This window comes from Danio aesculapii, chromosome 25 (genome assembly GCF_903798145.1).
Source record: "Danio aesculapii chromosome 25, fDanAes4.1, whole genome shotgun sequence".
NCBI lineage: Eukaryota > Metazoa > Chordata > Actinopteri > Cypriniformes > Danionidae > Danio > Danio aesculapii.
The window spans coordinates 15,223,196-15,242,406 of record NC_079459.1 but is presented as its reverse complement, the minus strand read 5'-3'; the positions used below and the strand labels follow the sequence as shown (position 1 = coordinate 15,242,406).

The 19,211-nt window shown below is 35.3% G+C and overlaps 1 protein-coding gene across 1 annotated transcript in view; it reads right to left on the bottom strand.

Moving 5' to 3' along the window:
- Positions 1-6,004: 6,004 nt before the first annotated feature.
- The window catches only part of prr5l (proline rich 5 like), a 44,578-nt gene continuing 31,371 nt past the window's right edge, over positions 6,005-19,211 (bottom strand). The window contains 5 exon segments of the mRNA XM_056452422.1: positions 6,005-11,945; positions 16,623-16,743; positions 18,300-18,434; positions 18,528-18,619; positions 18,745-18,802. Of these exon segments, the coding sequence (XP_056308397.1) occupies positions 11,587-11,945; positions 16,623-16,743; positions 18,300-18,434; positions 18,528-18,619; positions 18,745-18,802 (765 nt within the window). The 3' untranslated portion in view covers positions 6,005-11,586.

Here is a 19,211-nt window from a genome sequence, read left to right as displayed (position 1 = left end):
GAATCTGGCCCCTTCTCCCAGAATAACTTGAGAAAAATAAGATAAAAGTAACCAATATTTACCTTAAATATTTTTGACATTTGTTTTTACTTTAATACATTTTAGTGAAGTAAAAAAATATACACAAATTACAATACAAAAAGTTATATATTAAAAAATGATATCAATAAAAACACTGATGATACTTCTGCGGTTATAATATAATTATAATATATTAATTTTGATTAAAAAAATACTCAACCTTCACAGAGGTCAAATGTGCTTGATTATTGCACGTGCTGTAAGCTCTTTGGCAGGGCTCACATGCTGAAACACGGCCACAAAGGCTTTCTGAGGTGATCAGCCTTAGAAAACAACATCTAAAGCTCCTTAACAGCTAATCTGATGAAGGAACCCTGAGCGGCGCATGCTTTCTGAAAATCTCAAACCACACTGCAAAGAAACATTCACACAATCACATCACAGAATGACTTCAAAATCACATTCAATTTATTAGCAAGAAAAATATACATTATTTACATGCATGTACACTCAGAAATGGCATTATTTCATTCACAATATTATTACGACTGCATAAAAGAAAACTAAACATAATATAACGTTCGATTTGTTTCTGATATCCCATAATTTTCAACTCATAAACAGTGAGTGTATGACAAAATGTCATAAAACCAACCAGGAACAAGGTAAATCACAATACAAACTGATTTGAAGCACAGTGAAATTTGACAATTAACAGCTTTAACGAAGAAAAATGGGCAGTCCCATGAAGCACTGCAAATGACACATCGCATTAAAACTATTGAAGTTGTATATTTTACAAGTTCTTTAAAATATGAAGAGCTTAGATGCAAAAACCTCTAAATGCCGTCTAAATTATTCCTGTAAAATGAGTATTTTTATTAGGCTCCTGTCTGTACTATGTTCAGTAATATCACTTTTATGGCAAAGAATAAGTTCTTTTCCTGGTCTTTAAAGTAAAATATCTAAAGAAACTGAGAAAAACTTTCATTTTTGATGGACATTTCAGATGGCACTTTAAGGTTTTTGTATCTGAACTCTTCATATATATATACTATATATACAAATACTTAAGCATTTTAAGACATTAGGGAGACTCGATTAGATAATTTGCAGTGCTTCACGGAAATAGGATTCATTGATTGGTGGAATTTTCCAAACTGCATTGTGGGTAATGTAGTTATAGATAGGGTTGTCGCGATACCATTAATTAATCTTTCGATACTATAAGTATCACGATACCAAGTAGTATTGTGATACTGTAGTTCATAACTCAAATTATAAAGAAAATGGTCAGAAATACTATATTTTATGTTATAATAGGCCTACTTGAATGTAATAAAAAATTATTTATTCATTTTTTTGTTTATTTTGTAGATAACTGACCAACAAAATACATTAAAATAAAGATACAAATTAAACATATGAAATTTGTTACAAATGAGACATTTTTCCAGCAAAATTAGGCTATATGAAGTGGTCAAAATGGTTTCAAAGTTTCTTGTTACTTTTTTGGGTTTTTCATCAATTTTCTTATCCTTATCAAATAACAACCCAAAGTAATTCAAAATTTCACTTAGTGAGTCGTTCTTTTAAAGAGATTGTCAAGGTTGTTGTAGCTACTAAATCATATTGACAGGAACGGAAATGACCTGATTCAGATGTGCGTTCGAACTGAAACATTGAAAGGTGCGAATTCTACATAGTTTTGCAAGCTTAAAGGGCTCCACATATTTTACTATTAAAGTAAAATGGTATTTTATTTAATGAGCATTTTAGTGACTTTTCCACATGCAACATTATCTATTGTAGATAGACCGTTAGTGACAATACTACCATTTACAAACTACAGTGACACCGGCAGTATTTTGGAGCCATAGTATCGCGATACTACCGGTAAACCGTGCAACCCTAGTTATAGAATATAAAAATATATCTCAAAAAGTTTTTTCATCAAATGTAGTACCGACTATACACATTATGTGATACAGTGCTGGTATTAGATACCCAAAAGCAGACAGAGACTTCTCTGACAACCATTTCTGAATTTTTAACATTCCCGGATGATGAATTTGATAAGAGTTGATGATAAAATGATAAATTTGGATATCAAGAATGAAATTTCCACTAGTATAAATCGCTAATTTGCTATAATATTATAATATCATGAATTTCATTTCCACTAGTAAAACATGTTATAATTTATAAAATAATATAAAAATATTGTTACTATCAGAAATTCTATTTTCGCTATTATTAATTAGCATTTTAATTGGTAATAAAACCTTTTCTCATCAAATTGATATCACACAACTTATTAAAAGTCAAGTCAGCTTGCAAATGTATTACATATCACAAAAAAAAAACGTTTATAGTCAAAACGCAACTGCAGATACCAAGAATTTCGTTTTATTACTAGATTTATTTTTGACCTAATTGATTTAAACAAATTCAAAATATTAACTAGTAAAATAATATACTGATATTAAAAATGAACATTTTAGCTAGTGAAAAAGTTTACATTTAAAAAAAAAATCTAGTTCTAAAGTGACGTTTTTAAATTAGCGGCGACTTTTGCTGCTCAGATGGTCCAACACAATCTCATGGCAATTCATAACTTTATGATTTAGTGGCTAATTCGTATGATTTGTATACTCTCATTCGTACAATTTAGTATGATTTGCTCATCCCACAATGACAGTTGGGTTTAGGGACGGGGTTGGGAGCCACGCCTCCTTTATAAAATCGTGCATTTTCATAAGACTGAACTTGTAAATTCATTGAAATAGTTAAGTTTCCGCGTCAGATCAGGTTGAACGGTCAGCTGCAGATGTGAATCTGTGGCAGAATTTCTCACTCACTATTTGAGGCTCTCTGTGGTTGATTTTATTGTATTTTTATTTACACAATTATGCCATCAAACGGTTGAAGAAATGTAATATCGCAGACGTAACACTGCAAAATTGCTGTTTATCAGTATTGCTGTGATTAGTGTTAACAAATCACAAAAGGGTTTTTGAAAGAGTCTCGAAAACCCTTTTGTGTGCAGAACTATTTTTTAAACAGCAAAAGTCAGTGCTAAAGTTAAGCCATTGCTTTACATTCATATCCTGGGAATAATTAAAATCCCAATAGCTTGCCTTAAACTCTGAAAAAAATGCATTCACACTTCTATTTTGATTCTTTTTGTTAATTCGGTCTAGAAAAAAATACACAAATATGTAGACCAGGTTTGCTGAGCATTCAGACTAGCATACTGAAGCTAAAGATACGGTTTTAACACTCCTTTCACAAAGTCAAATCATGTCATTTGAATTATCGCATCTTGTAACATCTTATATCATTTCCTGTTTTTGGTTCATTTGTATGTCTTAGGTCTGTTTTGCATTTATACTTCAGTCAAACAGTATCACACGTGGTTTAAAAGCAAATCTACATTTCCAGTTTGTTATAATGGCATTTATTCAAAAGCACTTTGCACCAGAATTATACTTAGTCAAACTAAACCTGTCATTCAGTCGCAGTTTAGGTCTCTTAGTTCGTTTAAGTTTTCGTTCGCTTAAAAATTCACACTGTCAAGTTTAAAACTGAACCCAAAAAATACAAAACAACAAGAGAAAGGTTTTCAGAATAAACCAATAACCCCCCCAAAAAAAGAAACAAAAAAGTGTAATTTGGTTGTCTTGGTTTGTTTGGTCCAGACCAGCCTTTGTTCGTTTGAGGTTCACACCAAACATTTTTTTCTGCTTGTTTGATGTACACCAAGGTTCAAATGGTAGTCTTTTTCAAATGAACTGCCATCGTACCAGAATTCCTTTTAATTAAAGTGTGAATACACCCGAAGTCTGCACCAAAATACTTTTTTTAATTCTTGGTTTATTTATGGTTTACACATTTCTATAAGTGAACCTAACAGTTTTGTGGCATGTTTAACTTAGGTTTTGAGGAAGAACATACCATGCCAGAAATCCAAACAATGCTGTTTTCAGTGCTTAAAACATGACTAGTATAATATAATAGACATCTTAACATATCATCTTCACTAAAACAAGGTTAAATTTGGGCTGCCACTGAAAATCAATTAAACGCCTTACAATAGTCCAAAAACAGACCTCACAGTCTATTTGATACTTTATTTTTTGACAATTGTTAGATGTTTATTAGATTACTGACATCACTGACATCCCAATTTAGCCCAATTTAGTTGAAAAATGCTTGTTGGGATATGCTCTTGATGTTTTTCAGATATTTTACTGTTGAGAATTTAAGACTTTTATTTACAAAACAAATGTTACACACATACTGTTTGCTATATGGAATGCAAAAACTTTGAAGCTTAATATCTCAAAATCATTCAGAACACAGATAGAACCTAACAATTCCAAGGTGACGATGTGTAAAAATAGCATGTGGATTTTTACTGTTACATTCAAAAACAAAAAATAGGCTTCATGGAGACATATTTCTGAAGCCTATATTCCACTGTAATGCTTTCTGTCCTGTTGATGGTTTAATCTTGCAACATCATGTGTTGTTTTTGGTTCGTTTAGATGTTTTTGGTCCATATTGCACTCATATTTTCATTAAACCACATCAGAGTTTATTGGAAAAAGAGACCAATCCAGAGGTTTGGTCATTTTCTCAGTCAGTTTGTTTGTTGAGCACCAAAGTTTAACGATGGACCGTACTAAACAAGCAAGTCTGTTTTAATCTAACCGAACCTGCCAAGTGTGAACACACTATAAATCACCATACAAATAAAAAAGGTACTCATCTTATTCATTATCAACACATATTTTACCTGCATTTATGAATAGCATATCTACATAATTTACAGAGTCAATGGAAATGTTCACATTTTAGGCTTTTATCAGCTGATTTGATACTGTGCACTCTTATGCCGAGTTCAGACTGCATGATTTTAGCCCCGATTTTGTCTCGCCGTCAGATTTTGAGAACTCATCGACAAATGCCCGAAATCACAGGTAAATCGGTGCTCATTCTCGTGAGTAACAATCACACAGTGTGTACTATCAAAGAAACGATCTCAGAGAATCTCAGATGAGTCACCAACACTCGTCAGATATTTGGCATGCTAAATATCTGAAGCTGTCGGCGATTCAAAATAATGCTGCGTGAAACGTGTTCTGACTAAAAATAACATCTGCAATTACCTACAGCCAATAAGAGAGCACCATCCACTAGTATTGGTATCTGCAGGCCAGCAGGAGATTGGGGAAGTAATTAAGGGCTTCTTTTCAGTCTATATGGACCCAAGAAATAAGGAAAAACTAGTGGAAATTTGGCAGGTGAGCAATATATGCACATATTCTCCTCCACTAAAGGCTTCTATCTCATTATATAGTTAACCACAAAATATATATTACTGTATGTGATCTTGCGTTGTTTCCATGTAACTTCTCACATGTGTTTGGTTGTGATAAGTAGTTTGCAGACCGAGACAAAGTTGTCGGCGATTCTCCTATTGTAAAGTCATGCAGTGTGTAAACACAGCAGTAACAGAATGCTACCCCTGATAGTCATGCAGTATGAAAACATCCCTGACTACTTTAATTCCAAGTTCAGACTGCACGATTTTTACTCTCAATGTAGTTGTACCTCTATAAACCGTTTGCGCACCATATTGTCACACTTCTTTACCACCAGGCAAAAAAAGAGTGTGACTTTCAGTTTGATTTATAAGAAATAAACCTCAGACAAACCTCCCGTAGGCAGACCAAGTATTTAGCACAAAACAACTCTCACATTTTCACAGTATATTAGACACCATATATTAATATTAGAACCGACAGAGATTTTTACTTAGATCCATCAATGGGTAAAACTGACATTTGCTCTCAAAGTAATGTCTATCATAAAAAAAAAAAAAAAAAAAAAAAAAAAATATATATATATATATATATATATATATATATATATATATATATATATATATATATTTTTTTTTTTTTTTGTCATCAACTGTGATGCTGAGCAGATACAGGATACAACACTCATATATATGATATCAGACTCATCAACACTCATCATTTACACCTCATATACACTAAACGGTACAGTACAGTGTACGCCACCTGACAAAAGTCTTGTCGTCCATCTCAGTTGTAAGAGCAACAAATAATAACTTGACTTCTCGTTGATCATTTGAAAAGTGGCATAAGGTAAATTTTTCAGATGAATCATCTGTTGAACTGCATCATAATCATCACAAACACTGCAGAAGACATCTTGGAATCCACAAGAACCCAAGATTCTCACAAAAATCTGTCAAGTTTTTTTTAAACTAAAATCATGGTTTGGGTTACATTCAGTTTGCTGTGTGAGAGATCTGCAGAGTGGATGGCAACATCAACAGCCTGAGGTATCAAGATATTTGTGTTGCCCATTACATGGCAAACCACATGAGAGGGCCTGAAAGCAAACAAGGTCAAGATACTCCAGGATTGGCCAGCCCAGTCACCAGACATGAACATTATTGAGCAAGTCTGGGGTAAGTTGTAGGAGGAGGCATTGAAGATGAATCCAAAGAATGTTGATAAACTCTGAGAGTCCTGCAAGAATGCTTTCTTTGCCATTCCAGATGACTTTAGTAATAAGTTATTTGAGTCATTGCAGAGATGTATGGATGCAGTCGTCAAGCTCATGGGAGTCATACACAATATTAATTCCTTTTCCACTGCACCATGACTTTATATTCTATACTGTAAATTATTTCTGTTAAGTGACAAGACTTTTGTCTAAGCAAATTCAGAGCTTACTGTCTTTATTAATTCATTAAAAATCAAGACATGATCATATTTTTTTTGGTATCATAAGTGTAATCCAGAGGCCTTTGCCTTTCATTTAAGCCACTTCTGATAACAAATGATCCATTAGAAGTTATTATTTGTTGTTCCTAAAACTTGAATAGGCGACAAGACTTATGTCAGGTAGTGTATACGATACAGGTTACACTGATCAGGCTTGCGGTTCCACTGCCAATAGCATCCTTTATACTCGGTAGGCATGGTGTACACCAAAAAAGTTGAGACATCAATCTTGTACAAAAAAAAAGAAGCCGTACAGGCCATTAACATATTGCGTCTTTTGCACACTCAAGTTCATTATTTTAAATGTAACACAAATATACAGAGGAAGTGGCGCCCTCAAGTTTTCAGCACGTTTAGACGTGACATGTGAATGGCACAGTTGACAAGAATTGAGGACATGCAGCAGATACTGCTCATGTTTGCCATGGGACCATTTGTCACAAGAAAACTGCAAGCTTTGGACCATGGTTTGTTGCGGCATGTCGTCATTTTATTATTATTAAACTTAAATAAATAATAAATAAATAATACAATTATTATTATTACGGTGTTGTTATTCAGCTGTGTATTTAAAAATGGTGCTTTCTATGTTGTTGTTCCTCTCGCATGCTCAAGTAATGATTTTCTGTGAACCAATCAGCATTCTGCAGTGACTAAAGTCTTAGGTAGCCATATCATAGAGTGCCAAAATGGGGTACGGTTCACTATTTTGGTTTTGGACTTCCGAAATGTGAATTCTATACCGCACCATACTAAACCATACATCTCAGTTAAAATGAGCTATACCTGTTTGGCTTCCATAAATCTCCTTTGTTTATCTAGTGTGACTAAAACTGATCTTCAGCAGGTAAAAGACATTAGCTATCAACATAGAGCGTGAAAACATTTGTAAGTGACAGAGCAAAAATAAAAGCATTACACTGGTAAATCTGACCTATTGGCTCATACAGCTGTGCACACTCCATATTTAACTAGATTTGATCTCAGTAATGCTTAACAGGGAGTATAAATAACATAGATTTTTTAGGAATGCTGCTTTTCCACTATTTGACCATATGGTTCTTTTGCTTAACCAATACTTTCCGTGCCAATCGGGCCCAGTCAGCACAGATATGGCTTCATTTCCCACATGTCATGATTTTGCCAAGTACGATGTGATCCTGCATTAGCATCTATGTTGATCCTGAAAGATAATTTTTGTTTGAAATGTAGAAGTGCATAAACCTAACTGTAAATCTAAACTTAATATAAACTGTAATCATATCCCTTAATTCTGATTGGCTGATTGAAATGTTGTTCCAGGATCAATATAGATGTTAATCCAAAAACATGTACTTGGTGAAATCAGGTTGGTGGATGTTTTACACTGTGGTGCTGATAAAAGAGCTCTTTGGAATGTCATACAAATGCGCCAGTTGTTGCCTTGGTATAATGCAAGTGTAATGTAAATTGTTTTTTTTTATTAGATTTTCAATACAAATACCACTAAAACCTTTACACTTTATTGTTTCTAGTGTGTTAAGACATCTTGCATTGGGATGTATTGCACTAAGAAATATTTGAAAATATTTTGACCAGTGTCGGACCGAATCCCAAAACATCCTCGCAGCCAATCAGCAGTAAAGCCTGGTTTATACTTGACGCGTTTGCTAGTTCACTTGAGTGAGCGCGGCGAATGTGACATCATTGCTTTGTTTGGGCAGGTTCACTTTGGGTGCGCGACATGATTTGCGCATGTTTTTTTTTGAAAATTGAGCAAACAGTTCGTGCGGCGCTGTGTTTGATTTGAGTTGAATATGAATCACTTTGAAGAGGTTGGTCTGAAACCGGTATGCCTGTACAGACATCTTTATGATCTGTCAATGCATGATCATAGGGAGAACCAGATGACCAACAATTCTTGGCTAGAAATTGCAACAGCCATGGGAAAGGAGAACATTTTTGTTAAAAAGTTTGGAAAAACCTGAGGGATAAGTTTGTTAAAGCTAAAAGAGGCCGTGGCAAAAGTGGAGACCCAGGTACACAATTACAGAATGTTTTTCTACTATTCAGAGGTTTAACACTGATGTAAATATTACAATTTTGAGTTTATAACAATTTAATAGTTACAAAACTAGAATAAAAAAAAACACAATATTTCTTTGATAACTGGAAAAGACTATTGAACCTATCGGTTTACAATATACTTATTCCCTGTTTTTTAGGCTTTATTGGTGATAATGGTCAGGAATTTTGGACCACTATTGCCTTTTTAGCATAAGTAGAGGACAGAAAATGGCCAGACAGTAATGTGTCGATTGTGGAATGGGCTAAATCCAAAAAAAAACTTATGTATTTTTAGAAAGTGTACTTTTGCTTTTGTATAGCAACCCACGTTCTCTTGTCATTATTGCAACCCTGGCTCATTCTGAAAACGTACCTCTACGGACGTTCCTGGAGACCGCAAAATACGTCCTGGCAGAAGGTTTTTCTGCAGTTTTTGTTTTCGTGAATACACCAGAGATCGCTGTGTATGCTTTTTGAGATCTCAAATTTACCTCGCGAGTGCCATTCGCGCCTGCTGTTCCTGCGTAAACCCACTAGAGGCCGCTGTTGACTTTTTAACAGACTTTTTGACTGACTGAACGAACGATCGGCTGACCCATCCTCCCCCTTCCCTAAACCCAACCAATTTTATCGATTGACTCGCCCACCCCCTTCCCTAAACCCAACCAACGTGTTTCAGAAGCAATCTAAATAAATAAAAGCCCTTGTCTGATTTTTTATTTTTTTAACCACGTTTTCAGATTTTACCACATTCTCACCCTGCTATTCACTTGTTTGTTTTATTTTTTGGATTCTGTTTTTGTCTTACCTGCTTTCTGGAACCGCTCTTCACCGGACTCGACCCCCCTCTTCGTGGTCAACTCTACTCTACGTCTCAAGTCCGCTGATGTACGTGACGTGCTAACCGGACAAACTGGTTGCAGCCGGAATGCCTTCCATACGGAGGTAAGCGGTCAGCTGGTAAGCGTGAAAAGGAAAGGCTTCACACCGCCCCGTAGCGTTTGTTTAAAAAAATGAAATGCAGCCATATGTAGCTCTGGTTACATAATTCGTGGTCTCCAGAAACGTCCGCAGGGCTACGTTTTTACAATGAGCCTGTGGTGCATTAAAATATTAATAAACTTTAATAGGTAGAACTGTCTAAGATATGAACAAAAGCAAGTGATGCATCAAAGTTTGATAAAAAAAAAATCTTAAAGGGTTATACAAATCTTTATGCTCAATAAATTATATTATAAAAATAATTAGTTTAAAAAAATCGACTTACGGTCAGTTTCTTTTGACCGCTCCTTGTCATTTTTGAAGAATATCTCAGCGGCATAAAAAGTATAAAAGCCTCATCCGTTTCGTGAGGTGCGCACACAATCAGCGGAGGTTTGCGATGCGGTGCCAGGCGAAAGTATAAATCAGGCTTAAGGGGTATGTCTAGTAACTATTGACCTTATTCTTGGCTCGAGACTTCCAGTCTCATACACTTCCATTGATTTTTATTCCAAACTGATATTTTCTTACATTAACCTACTTTTTAAGTATAGTCATAAACACACTTTGACCGTTTTCTGCCGTTGATTATTTCTAGTCATTTTTATAGGCAACTGAATCGGAAGTTCTAAAACAATCACAAAAATGAGAGCACTTCCGCATTGAAGAATAAAGTCAATAGTGGAAATTTGAAAAAGGGGTGGTCTTGATGAGTTATGGGCGAGTTGGTTTTTGGTGCTTTCAGATATCAATATCAACCGAAGACAAACAGAAAATCATTAAAGGAAATGTGCAGTTTTGTTCGATTTTGTTGTGTGACGTAATTTAAACTGAAATGTAGAGACAGGACTCCTCCCCTTTTAAAAAAACCAAAGCCAATAGCATTTCATTTTTATCACAGCTCTGCCAGTTACAGCTGGTTGAGCACAAGTGCAAATAGCAAAGAAGGGGGTGGGGCATGTCAGATACTAGAGAGCGTTTGAGAGCAATAAACTGCAAGCTTTGGATGTTTATATCAGGTTTATATGTTCTTAATAGGAGGCACAGTGGCTCAGTGGTTAGCACTGTCGCCTCACAGCAAGAGGGTTGCTGGTTTGACTTCCAGCTGGGCCAGTTGGGATTTCTGTGTGGAGTTTGTATGTTCTCTCTGTGTTTATATAGATTTCCTCCGGGTGCTCCGGTTTCCCCCATAGTCCAAAGACATGTGCTATAGGTGAACTGAGTAAATTGGCCATAGTGTGTGTGTGAATGTGAGAGTGTATGGGTGTTTTCCAGTACTGGGCTGCGGCTGTAAGGGCATCCGCTGCAAAAATACATATGCTGGAATAGTTGGTGGTTCATTACCCTGTGGGGACCACTGATAATCAGGGACTAAGCCGAAGGAAAATGAATGAATGTTCCTAATATTGAAGTTTTGGAACACACTAGCTTATGGATATCCTTAAGACTAACATACTGGTATTCATTCATTCATTTCCTTCGGCTTAGTCGCTTCATTTATCAGGAGCATACTGATATTAACATCTAAAAAACTTTATCTTGATTTCATAAATAGTTTCTATAGTTTTTTTTTCTGTTATGTTACAATCTGAAAACAGAAATGGGTCAATTTTACCTCATGGCGGTTCTAGTGTTAAAGGAACACGTCCTAGCTTGTCTCAGTTATCTCGACTTTAGAAGATTGCAGTGAACAGATAGTGACGCTTTTCTAACTAGTTAAGCCACACTTCATCTCTGCATTGCTTTGGCCTCGCAGGATTTCCATGCCACTTGGCAGGGAGTCAAAAAAGGCAGGTTCGCTGCAAAAAGGAGTCTTAGGTGTCCTTTTGCTCTCTGTCTTGGTTGTTCTGGATGTCCCACTGACCTCGACTTTCTCTGAGCGCATCCTGTTATTCATGGTCAGGAGCTGGATGTCCGATTGCACGTTGGCGACAGTGTGGCGTCTCACACCGGCAGTCCTTTCCAAATAGGCTTCACCTTCGTGTTCAATTAGAGGTGCCAGGAAGGACTCATGGGCAAAATGCGTCACCATAATCTCTGGTTGAGTGAGGTGTGGAGTTTTACCCTCTGGAGAGGAAAATCATCATGACAGTGGTTAGATTTGATGCTGTTAGATCAAGTTAGATCAAGATCAATGACATAAATCTGTCAGTTTCTTAAAGGGATAGTTCACCCTAAAATGAATATTCTGCCGTCATTTACTCGCCCTTGAAATGGTTCATACCAGTTTGAGTTGTTTTTGTACTGTTGAACACAGAAGAAGATATTTTGAAGAATGTTGAAAACCTGCAACTATTGACAGCAGTAGTAGAAAAAAAAATACTATTAAAGTCAATAGTTATACAGGGTTTCAACATTTTTCAAAATATCATCTTTAATGTTCCACAGAACAAACTAAAAAGTCCAACTGGTATGGAAAAAATCAAGGGTGAGTAAATGATTGTAGCATTTTTATTTTTGGGTGAACTACTGTAGTTTAAGTTTTGGCAAAATCTGACAAAATACTTTATTTGTAAATAAATTTATTGATTTATAAAAAATTTTTAAAATCCCTATAAAAAGTTTATTTTCTTGAAAAAGGTGTGTAGGTTACTACAGTTTATTTTAATAAAATATTTTATTTCAGCTGGACAGCAAGAAAATGTCTCATTTTTAATTGGGCTAACTTAAAAAATAAACTAAACACTAATATAGACATAAAAATGAATACAAACGATAAAAATCTAAACAATTGAAACAAAAATAACATAAAATACAAATTAGTTTTGCCAAAAATGAGTCCATTGATACTAAAATATGGTTAACAAAATGTATTAATTATTTTGAATCAATCTCTCATATGTTAATCAGGGGTTCCCAAAATTTTCAGCCCTTGACCCCCAAAATAACAATACTAGTGACTCGCGAGCCCCACTATCCTCTTTGGTGGTTATAAATATACAAACCTTGCACAAAATGGCGCGCACACACAAATAGGCCCAAGTCTAATCTTGGTGTAATTTTGGAGACCTCCACTCGGAGACTATCCTCCATGATCAGTGGTCTGTATTCATTTTCAATGCTTTAATGTGAAGTTCAATCTGGTACCATAAAATCAATAAGCTCCACCTGACGTTATTGGTGTGTCTTTAATATAATGTGATCTACCCAGGGCTCACAATTTCTGAACAGATCTCAATCTATACTACACCGCTGAAAACGAACATCAAGTGACCACAAACACTATGGCATGCGCTGCAGCATATGTAGAGGTCTGAGCTCCAGGCAGTCAGCGGATGCTTTAAGCACACCTCCCCAGGTGAGATCAGCACACTTCGGACAGTTCATCAAGGATATACCACTGAATCTAATCTCACAATAGTTGTAAAATTTGATATTTAACTCATCTTGTCTCTATCTGACGACCCTTCAGTCTTTTGAATCTATTACTTGTACTCATGTAATGTGTTTTAGTAAAGAGCGCAAAGATAAGTTAACATACCTGTTAATTTATGTAACCACGTACACTGATTCTGCACATTTGACTGATTGCTTGACTTTATTTCCTTCAGTTGAAGTCAAATTAGCCCCCCTGAATTATTAGCCCACCTGTTTATTTTTTCCCCAATTTCTGTTTAACGGAGAGAAGATTTTTTTCAACACATTTCTAAACATAATAGTTTAAATAACTCATTTCTAATAACTGATTTATTTTATCTTTGCCATGATGACAGAATATAATATATGACTAGATATTTTTAAAGACACTTCTATACAGCTTAAAGTGACATTTAAAGGCTTAACTAGGTTAATTAGGTTATCTAGGCAGGTTAGGGTAATTATGCAAGTTATTGTATAACAATTATTGTATCTTGATTAAGTTTTTGTATAGCTTAAAGTTTTTGTATAGCGGTATACTTTTATAATGGGCATTAGTGATTATTAAAACTGATATTAGCAAAAGAGAGGGTATGTTTCATATTTTTCAATGAAAATGAAAAAAGGCAGTCATGTTATAGGCTCCGTTTTGTTATAAATATGCATACAGTGAAGATGATGGTCATTTAAATATGGAGCTACACGACGCCTCAACATTTTTGGTCTGTTAAGCTGTTAATATCAAAATGAAAATAGGCAGTTCCTTATATCAAGTTTTATTTTATTATTAAGATAGTGAAACAGCGTAGCCAGGGTGATGTGAATGATGTTGTAAAGTACACTGTTCCCTTTGAAGATTTACCCGACCTGTCCTCGGGAGTTTTCAATATCAAACTTGCGAAGTCTGAACTTACAAGGAAAAGATGCAAGACTGAACTTTGTGCACTTAATATTGAGAAAAAGTCCCAAACAGATAGACAAATGTCTGCAGTCATGCCTCCATTTTCAGATGTCTCTGCTTCCCCATCCACACTGACACAGAGCAGCAGCATTTTAAAACCAAAACGACCTCTTCAGTGTTTCCAAAACTAGTGTGGATGGAAGGTGCTTTAAAACTAAAACATATTAGTGTAAATGGCGCCTTAGATTAACATTGTCCACTAATATATTTTGTTATTTGAAGTGTTTAAAACAAAAAGAAGACAATGCAAAAAAATTAAATAAACAGTTAATAATATAATATAATATAATATAATATAATATAATATAATATAATATAATATAATATAATATAATATAATATAATATAATTTTTTGTTGCAACGCGGTGGTGCAGTAGGTAGTACTGTTGCCTCACAGCAAGAAGGTCGCTGGTTCGAGCCTCGCCGGTATCAGTTGGCGTTTCTGTGTGGAGTTTGCATGTTCTCTCCGCGTTCACGTGGGTTTCCTCTGGGTGCTCCAGTTTCCCCCACAGTCCAAAGACATGTGGTATAGGTGAATTGGGTAGGCTAAATTGTCCGTAGTGTATGAGTGTGAATGAGTGTGTATGGATGTTTCCCAAAGATGGGTTGCAGCTGGAAGGGCATCTGCTGCGTAAAACATGTGCTGGATAAGTTGGCGGTTCATTCCACTGTGTCGACCCCGGATTAATAAAGGGACTATGCCGAAAAGAAAATGAATGAATGAATCATATTTTTGTTTATTAATATGTGTATATTACAATGCATCCGGAAAGTATTCAAAGTGCTTAACTTTTTCCACATTTTCTTAATGTTATAATCTTATTCTAAAATGGAATAAAATTATTTATTTCCTCAAAATTCTACACACAGTACCCCATAATGACAATGTGAAAATTTTTTTTTTGAAATTGTTGCAAATTTATTAAAAATAAAAAAAACTGAAAAATCAGTATTATAAGTATTCACCGCCTTTGCTCAATACTTTGTTGATGCACCTTTGGCAGCAATTAGAGCCTCAAGTCTTTTTGAATATGATGCCACAAGCTTGGCTCACCTGTCTTTGGGATTTTTTGCCGATTCCTTATTGCAGTACCTGTCAAGCTCTATCAGGTTGGAAGCAACGGTGTACAGCCATTTTCAGATCTCTCCAGAGATGTTCAATAGGATTTAGGTCTGGGCTCTGGCTGGGCCGCTCAAGGACATTCACCGAGTTGTTGTGAAGCCACTCCATTGATATTTTGGCTTTGTGCTTTGGGTTATTGTACAGCTGGAAGATGAACCGTTGCCCCAGTCTGAGGTCAGGAGCACTCTGAAGCAGGTTTCCATTCAGGATGTCTCTGTACATTGCTGCATTCATTTTTTCCTCTTTCCTGACTTGTCTTCCAAAAAACATCCCCACAGCATGATGCTGACACCACCATGCTTCACTGTAGGGATGGTATTAGCCTGGTGATGAGCGCTGCCTGGTTTTCTCCAAAAATAGCGGCTAGCATTCACTCCAAAGAGATCAATTTTAGTCTCATCAGACCAGAGAATTTAGTTTCTTATGGTCTGAAAGTCCTTCAGATGCCTTTTAGCAAATTTCAGGCGGGGAGTGGCTTCTGTCTGGCCACTCTACCATACTGACCTGATTGGTGGATTGCTACACAGATAGTTGTCCTTCTGTAGGGTCCTCCTTTCTCCACAGAAGAATGCTGGAGAGTGACCATCAGGTTATTGATCACCCCCCGGACTAAGGCCCTTCTCCCCCAATCACTCAGCTTAGATGGCCGGCCAGCTCTAGGAGTCTTGGTGGTTCCAAACATCTTCCATTTACGGATGATGGAGACCACTGTGCTCATTGGAACTTTCAGAGCAGCAGAAATGTTTCTGTAAACTTCCCCAGCCTTGTGCCTTGAGACAATCCTGTCTCGGAGGTTTACAGATAATTCCTTTGTCTTCATACTTGGTTTGTGCTTTGACATGCACTGTCAACCCTGGGACCTTATGTAGACAGGTGCATGCCTTTTCAAATCATGTCCAATCAACTTAATTTACCACAGGGGAACTCAAATTAAGCTGCTGAAACATCTCAAGAATGATCAGTGGAAACAGAATGTACCTGAGCAAAAGCTGTGAATACTTATGTACATGTGATTTTTCAGGTTTTTTATTTTTAATAAATTTGCAACCATTTAAAAAAATCTTTTTTCACATTGTCATTATGGGGTATTGTGTGTAGAATTTTGAGGAAATAAATGAATTTAATCCATTTTGGAAAAAGGCTGTAACATAAAATGTGGAAAAAGTGAAGCGCTATGAATACTTTCTGGATGCATTGCATATTGTATTTTTAAATAAATTCATAGACCTGGAAAAAAAGCATCATCTAATCGACCCCCAAACCAACAGATTGAGCAAAGTAAAATATAAAATGAAAGAGCACCTGAAGAAGAATCACTCGGACTCCTGTTGAGGTAGTTACTCAGGTAAGGCGATATAACCATTTCTACTAGTCTCTCCAGTAGAAAATACTCTTGCGTTGGTCCGTTGGGCTCATGAATGCCCTACAAAAAAAAAAAAACATGGATGCAAAATAAAGAGCTGGCAGATGAATGGTTAAATATCTGGGTTCAATCCCATAACAGCTGACAAGTGGGAGTAAATGACGCATCTGCCGCTTCATCATATTATTCCCCTCTAGCATGATACTGGATCCTACTGTTCAGCAACTAAACGGACTGATGTCTTTTGTATGAAGGAGCCATATTTTAAAAACCAGCGCTGGGTCAAAGTACTTGGTTTCATGGTGTCACTTTAAATGTCACGCGAGGTTACAGAAGAACAAAGGAGATACATGTATATTCTCACACCATCCCTCAGGGGATATTTATACAGTCCTTCTAATACGTATCTTCATATTTCTGCCCCACTTTTTGGTACCAAATATTTGCATATATTTGATTAATGTTGTCTGCTAATATACCATGGCTTGATTTGTATCACCTTTTTTCCTTTTGTTATATGAAACAATGTATTTTTTTGTGCAATGGACTAAGTTTAATCTTTATATTTTAAGTTTTCATTCATTTTAATGTAAGTTTTTTGATAGTTCATTTTCATTGCAGTTTTAGTAAAGTATTGAGTACTTCAACATATCTGTATACTTTATCAAAATGTAAACTATTGATGACAATTAGAGCTGGGCTGTATGACCCACATTTTATTTCTTGATATAATTTTTCATAAAGGTACGCTACTGTTAAAAAGTTTGAGTTTGTTTTTTTTTAAAGAAAATTATTCTGTTCATCAAGGTGCCGTTTATTCAATGTAAAAAATGAAGCAAAAACTTCTTCTTTAAAATCACTGGAATAAATGATTAAATTAAATTATTTTACTTGTGAACTACTTTTGAACAGTTATTTTATAGTGCAATAACATTTCACAATTGCACAATTTGTACTGTATATTTGATGAAATAAATGCAGCCTTGGTGAGCAGGAAAAGTTTATTTTAGTACATTTAAAAATCTTACTGACCCCAAACTTTTGACCGGTAGTCTAGTTATTCCAGAAAAAATAACTAAATATGAATAAAATTTATTTGATCATTTTGTATTTTATGTTATAAATTTAACATTATAAATATAGTAAAGAAAATATGACTGGATGAACAAAATATTCTACTGTATGTTACATTTCAAAGTTTTTTAGATCACATTATGATTATTATTATAAACATTTCTCATGTGACATCATCTTACACTGATCAAATGTATCCCAAGTAACAGGAAAATGAAACACTTAAATATGAAAATATAAATAAGTAAATACTTTAAGGAAATATCAAACAAAAATATTTGTTTCTTCAAAAATACAAAATATAAACAATTATAAAAAGACAATTCTTATATATATATATATATATATATATATATATATATATATATATATATATATATATATATATATATATATATACACATATTATAGAGTATAATATATATAACAGTATTCAAAATATCTTCCCTTTATTCACCAGAAGAAACATTTGGAACCACTTGAACAGGATGAATGCATTTTATTTTTTGGTGACCATCTTAACTATACAAATGAGAAGTTACCTGCAGAACGAGCAGCATCTGTGTGATTGAAGGAGGACACGAGGAGTCCTGAAGTACCTTCTCCAAGGAAAGCTTTAACAAAACCATGTTCCTGAAGCCTAGCAGAGCCATTTGCCTGACAGTCAACTCCTGACCCTAATAACACCGCCAAAACAAATCAGTCACCATAGTGTCTGTAACCTGACGCCAACCGACTACTTTGAATGGTAGGTGAGATCATTTTAATACCTGCACAGGGTAGAAAATAGCTTGAAGAGTTGGCAGGATCTCTGTGAAAAACCTCACCCACATCTCAGACAGCGCTTGGAGACGGTTTTCATCTGGGCATGAGAAATGGAGGAAGAATGCAGCCAGGATTGAATTACACACATCTGGATTAAACCTTATTAAAGAACACGCAGGGTGTGAAATTCACCAATAAGACGTATGAAACTGGTTCACTCACCATCATGAAGCTGAATCTTTTCTAAAATACTCGTCAGACCCTTATTCAAGAGTTGATCCTGGAAAATAATGAGTACAATGCAAGTGAATGGGGCTTTTTTTAAAAATATTAAAGGCACAGTTCACCCAAAAATGACAATTTTAATTTACACTTTCAGGCCATCAAACAGTAGCTGACTTTTTTTGTAGAATAATAACGAAGATTTTTAGTTGTAACTGCGGTTTTACTAAATGTACAGTAAGTCAATGGCAAGTCAGACTTTAAACGCTCATGAAATAAAAATTATGTTTTACATGTTAGTATCAGTATGTTAGTCTTTTTGTGTTCGCATTTGTCCCCCACTGCTTTAAATGAGCGGTGATAGTGCTGCCACGCAGGTCATGCAACAGGGGCATACGCCAGCGGAGTTTACATTTTATGGAAAAGCAAAAATATATTTTTACATTTTATTTAAATAGGTAACTATT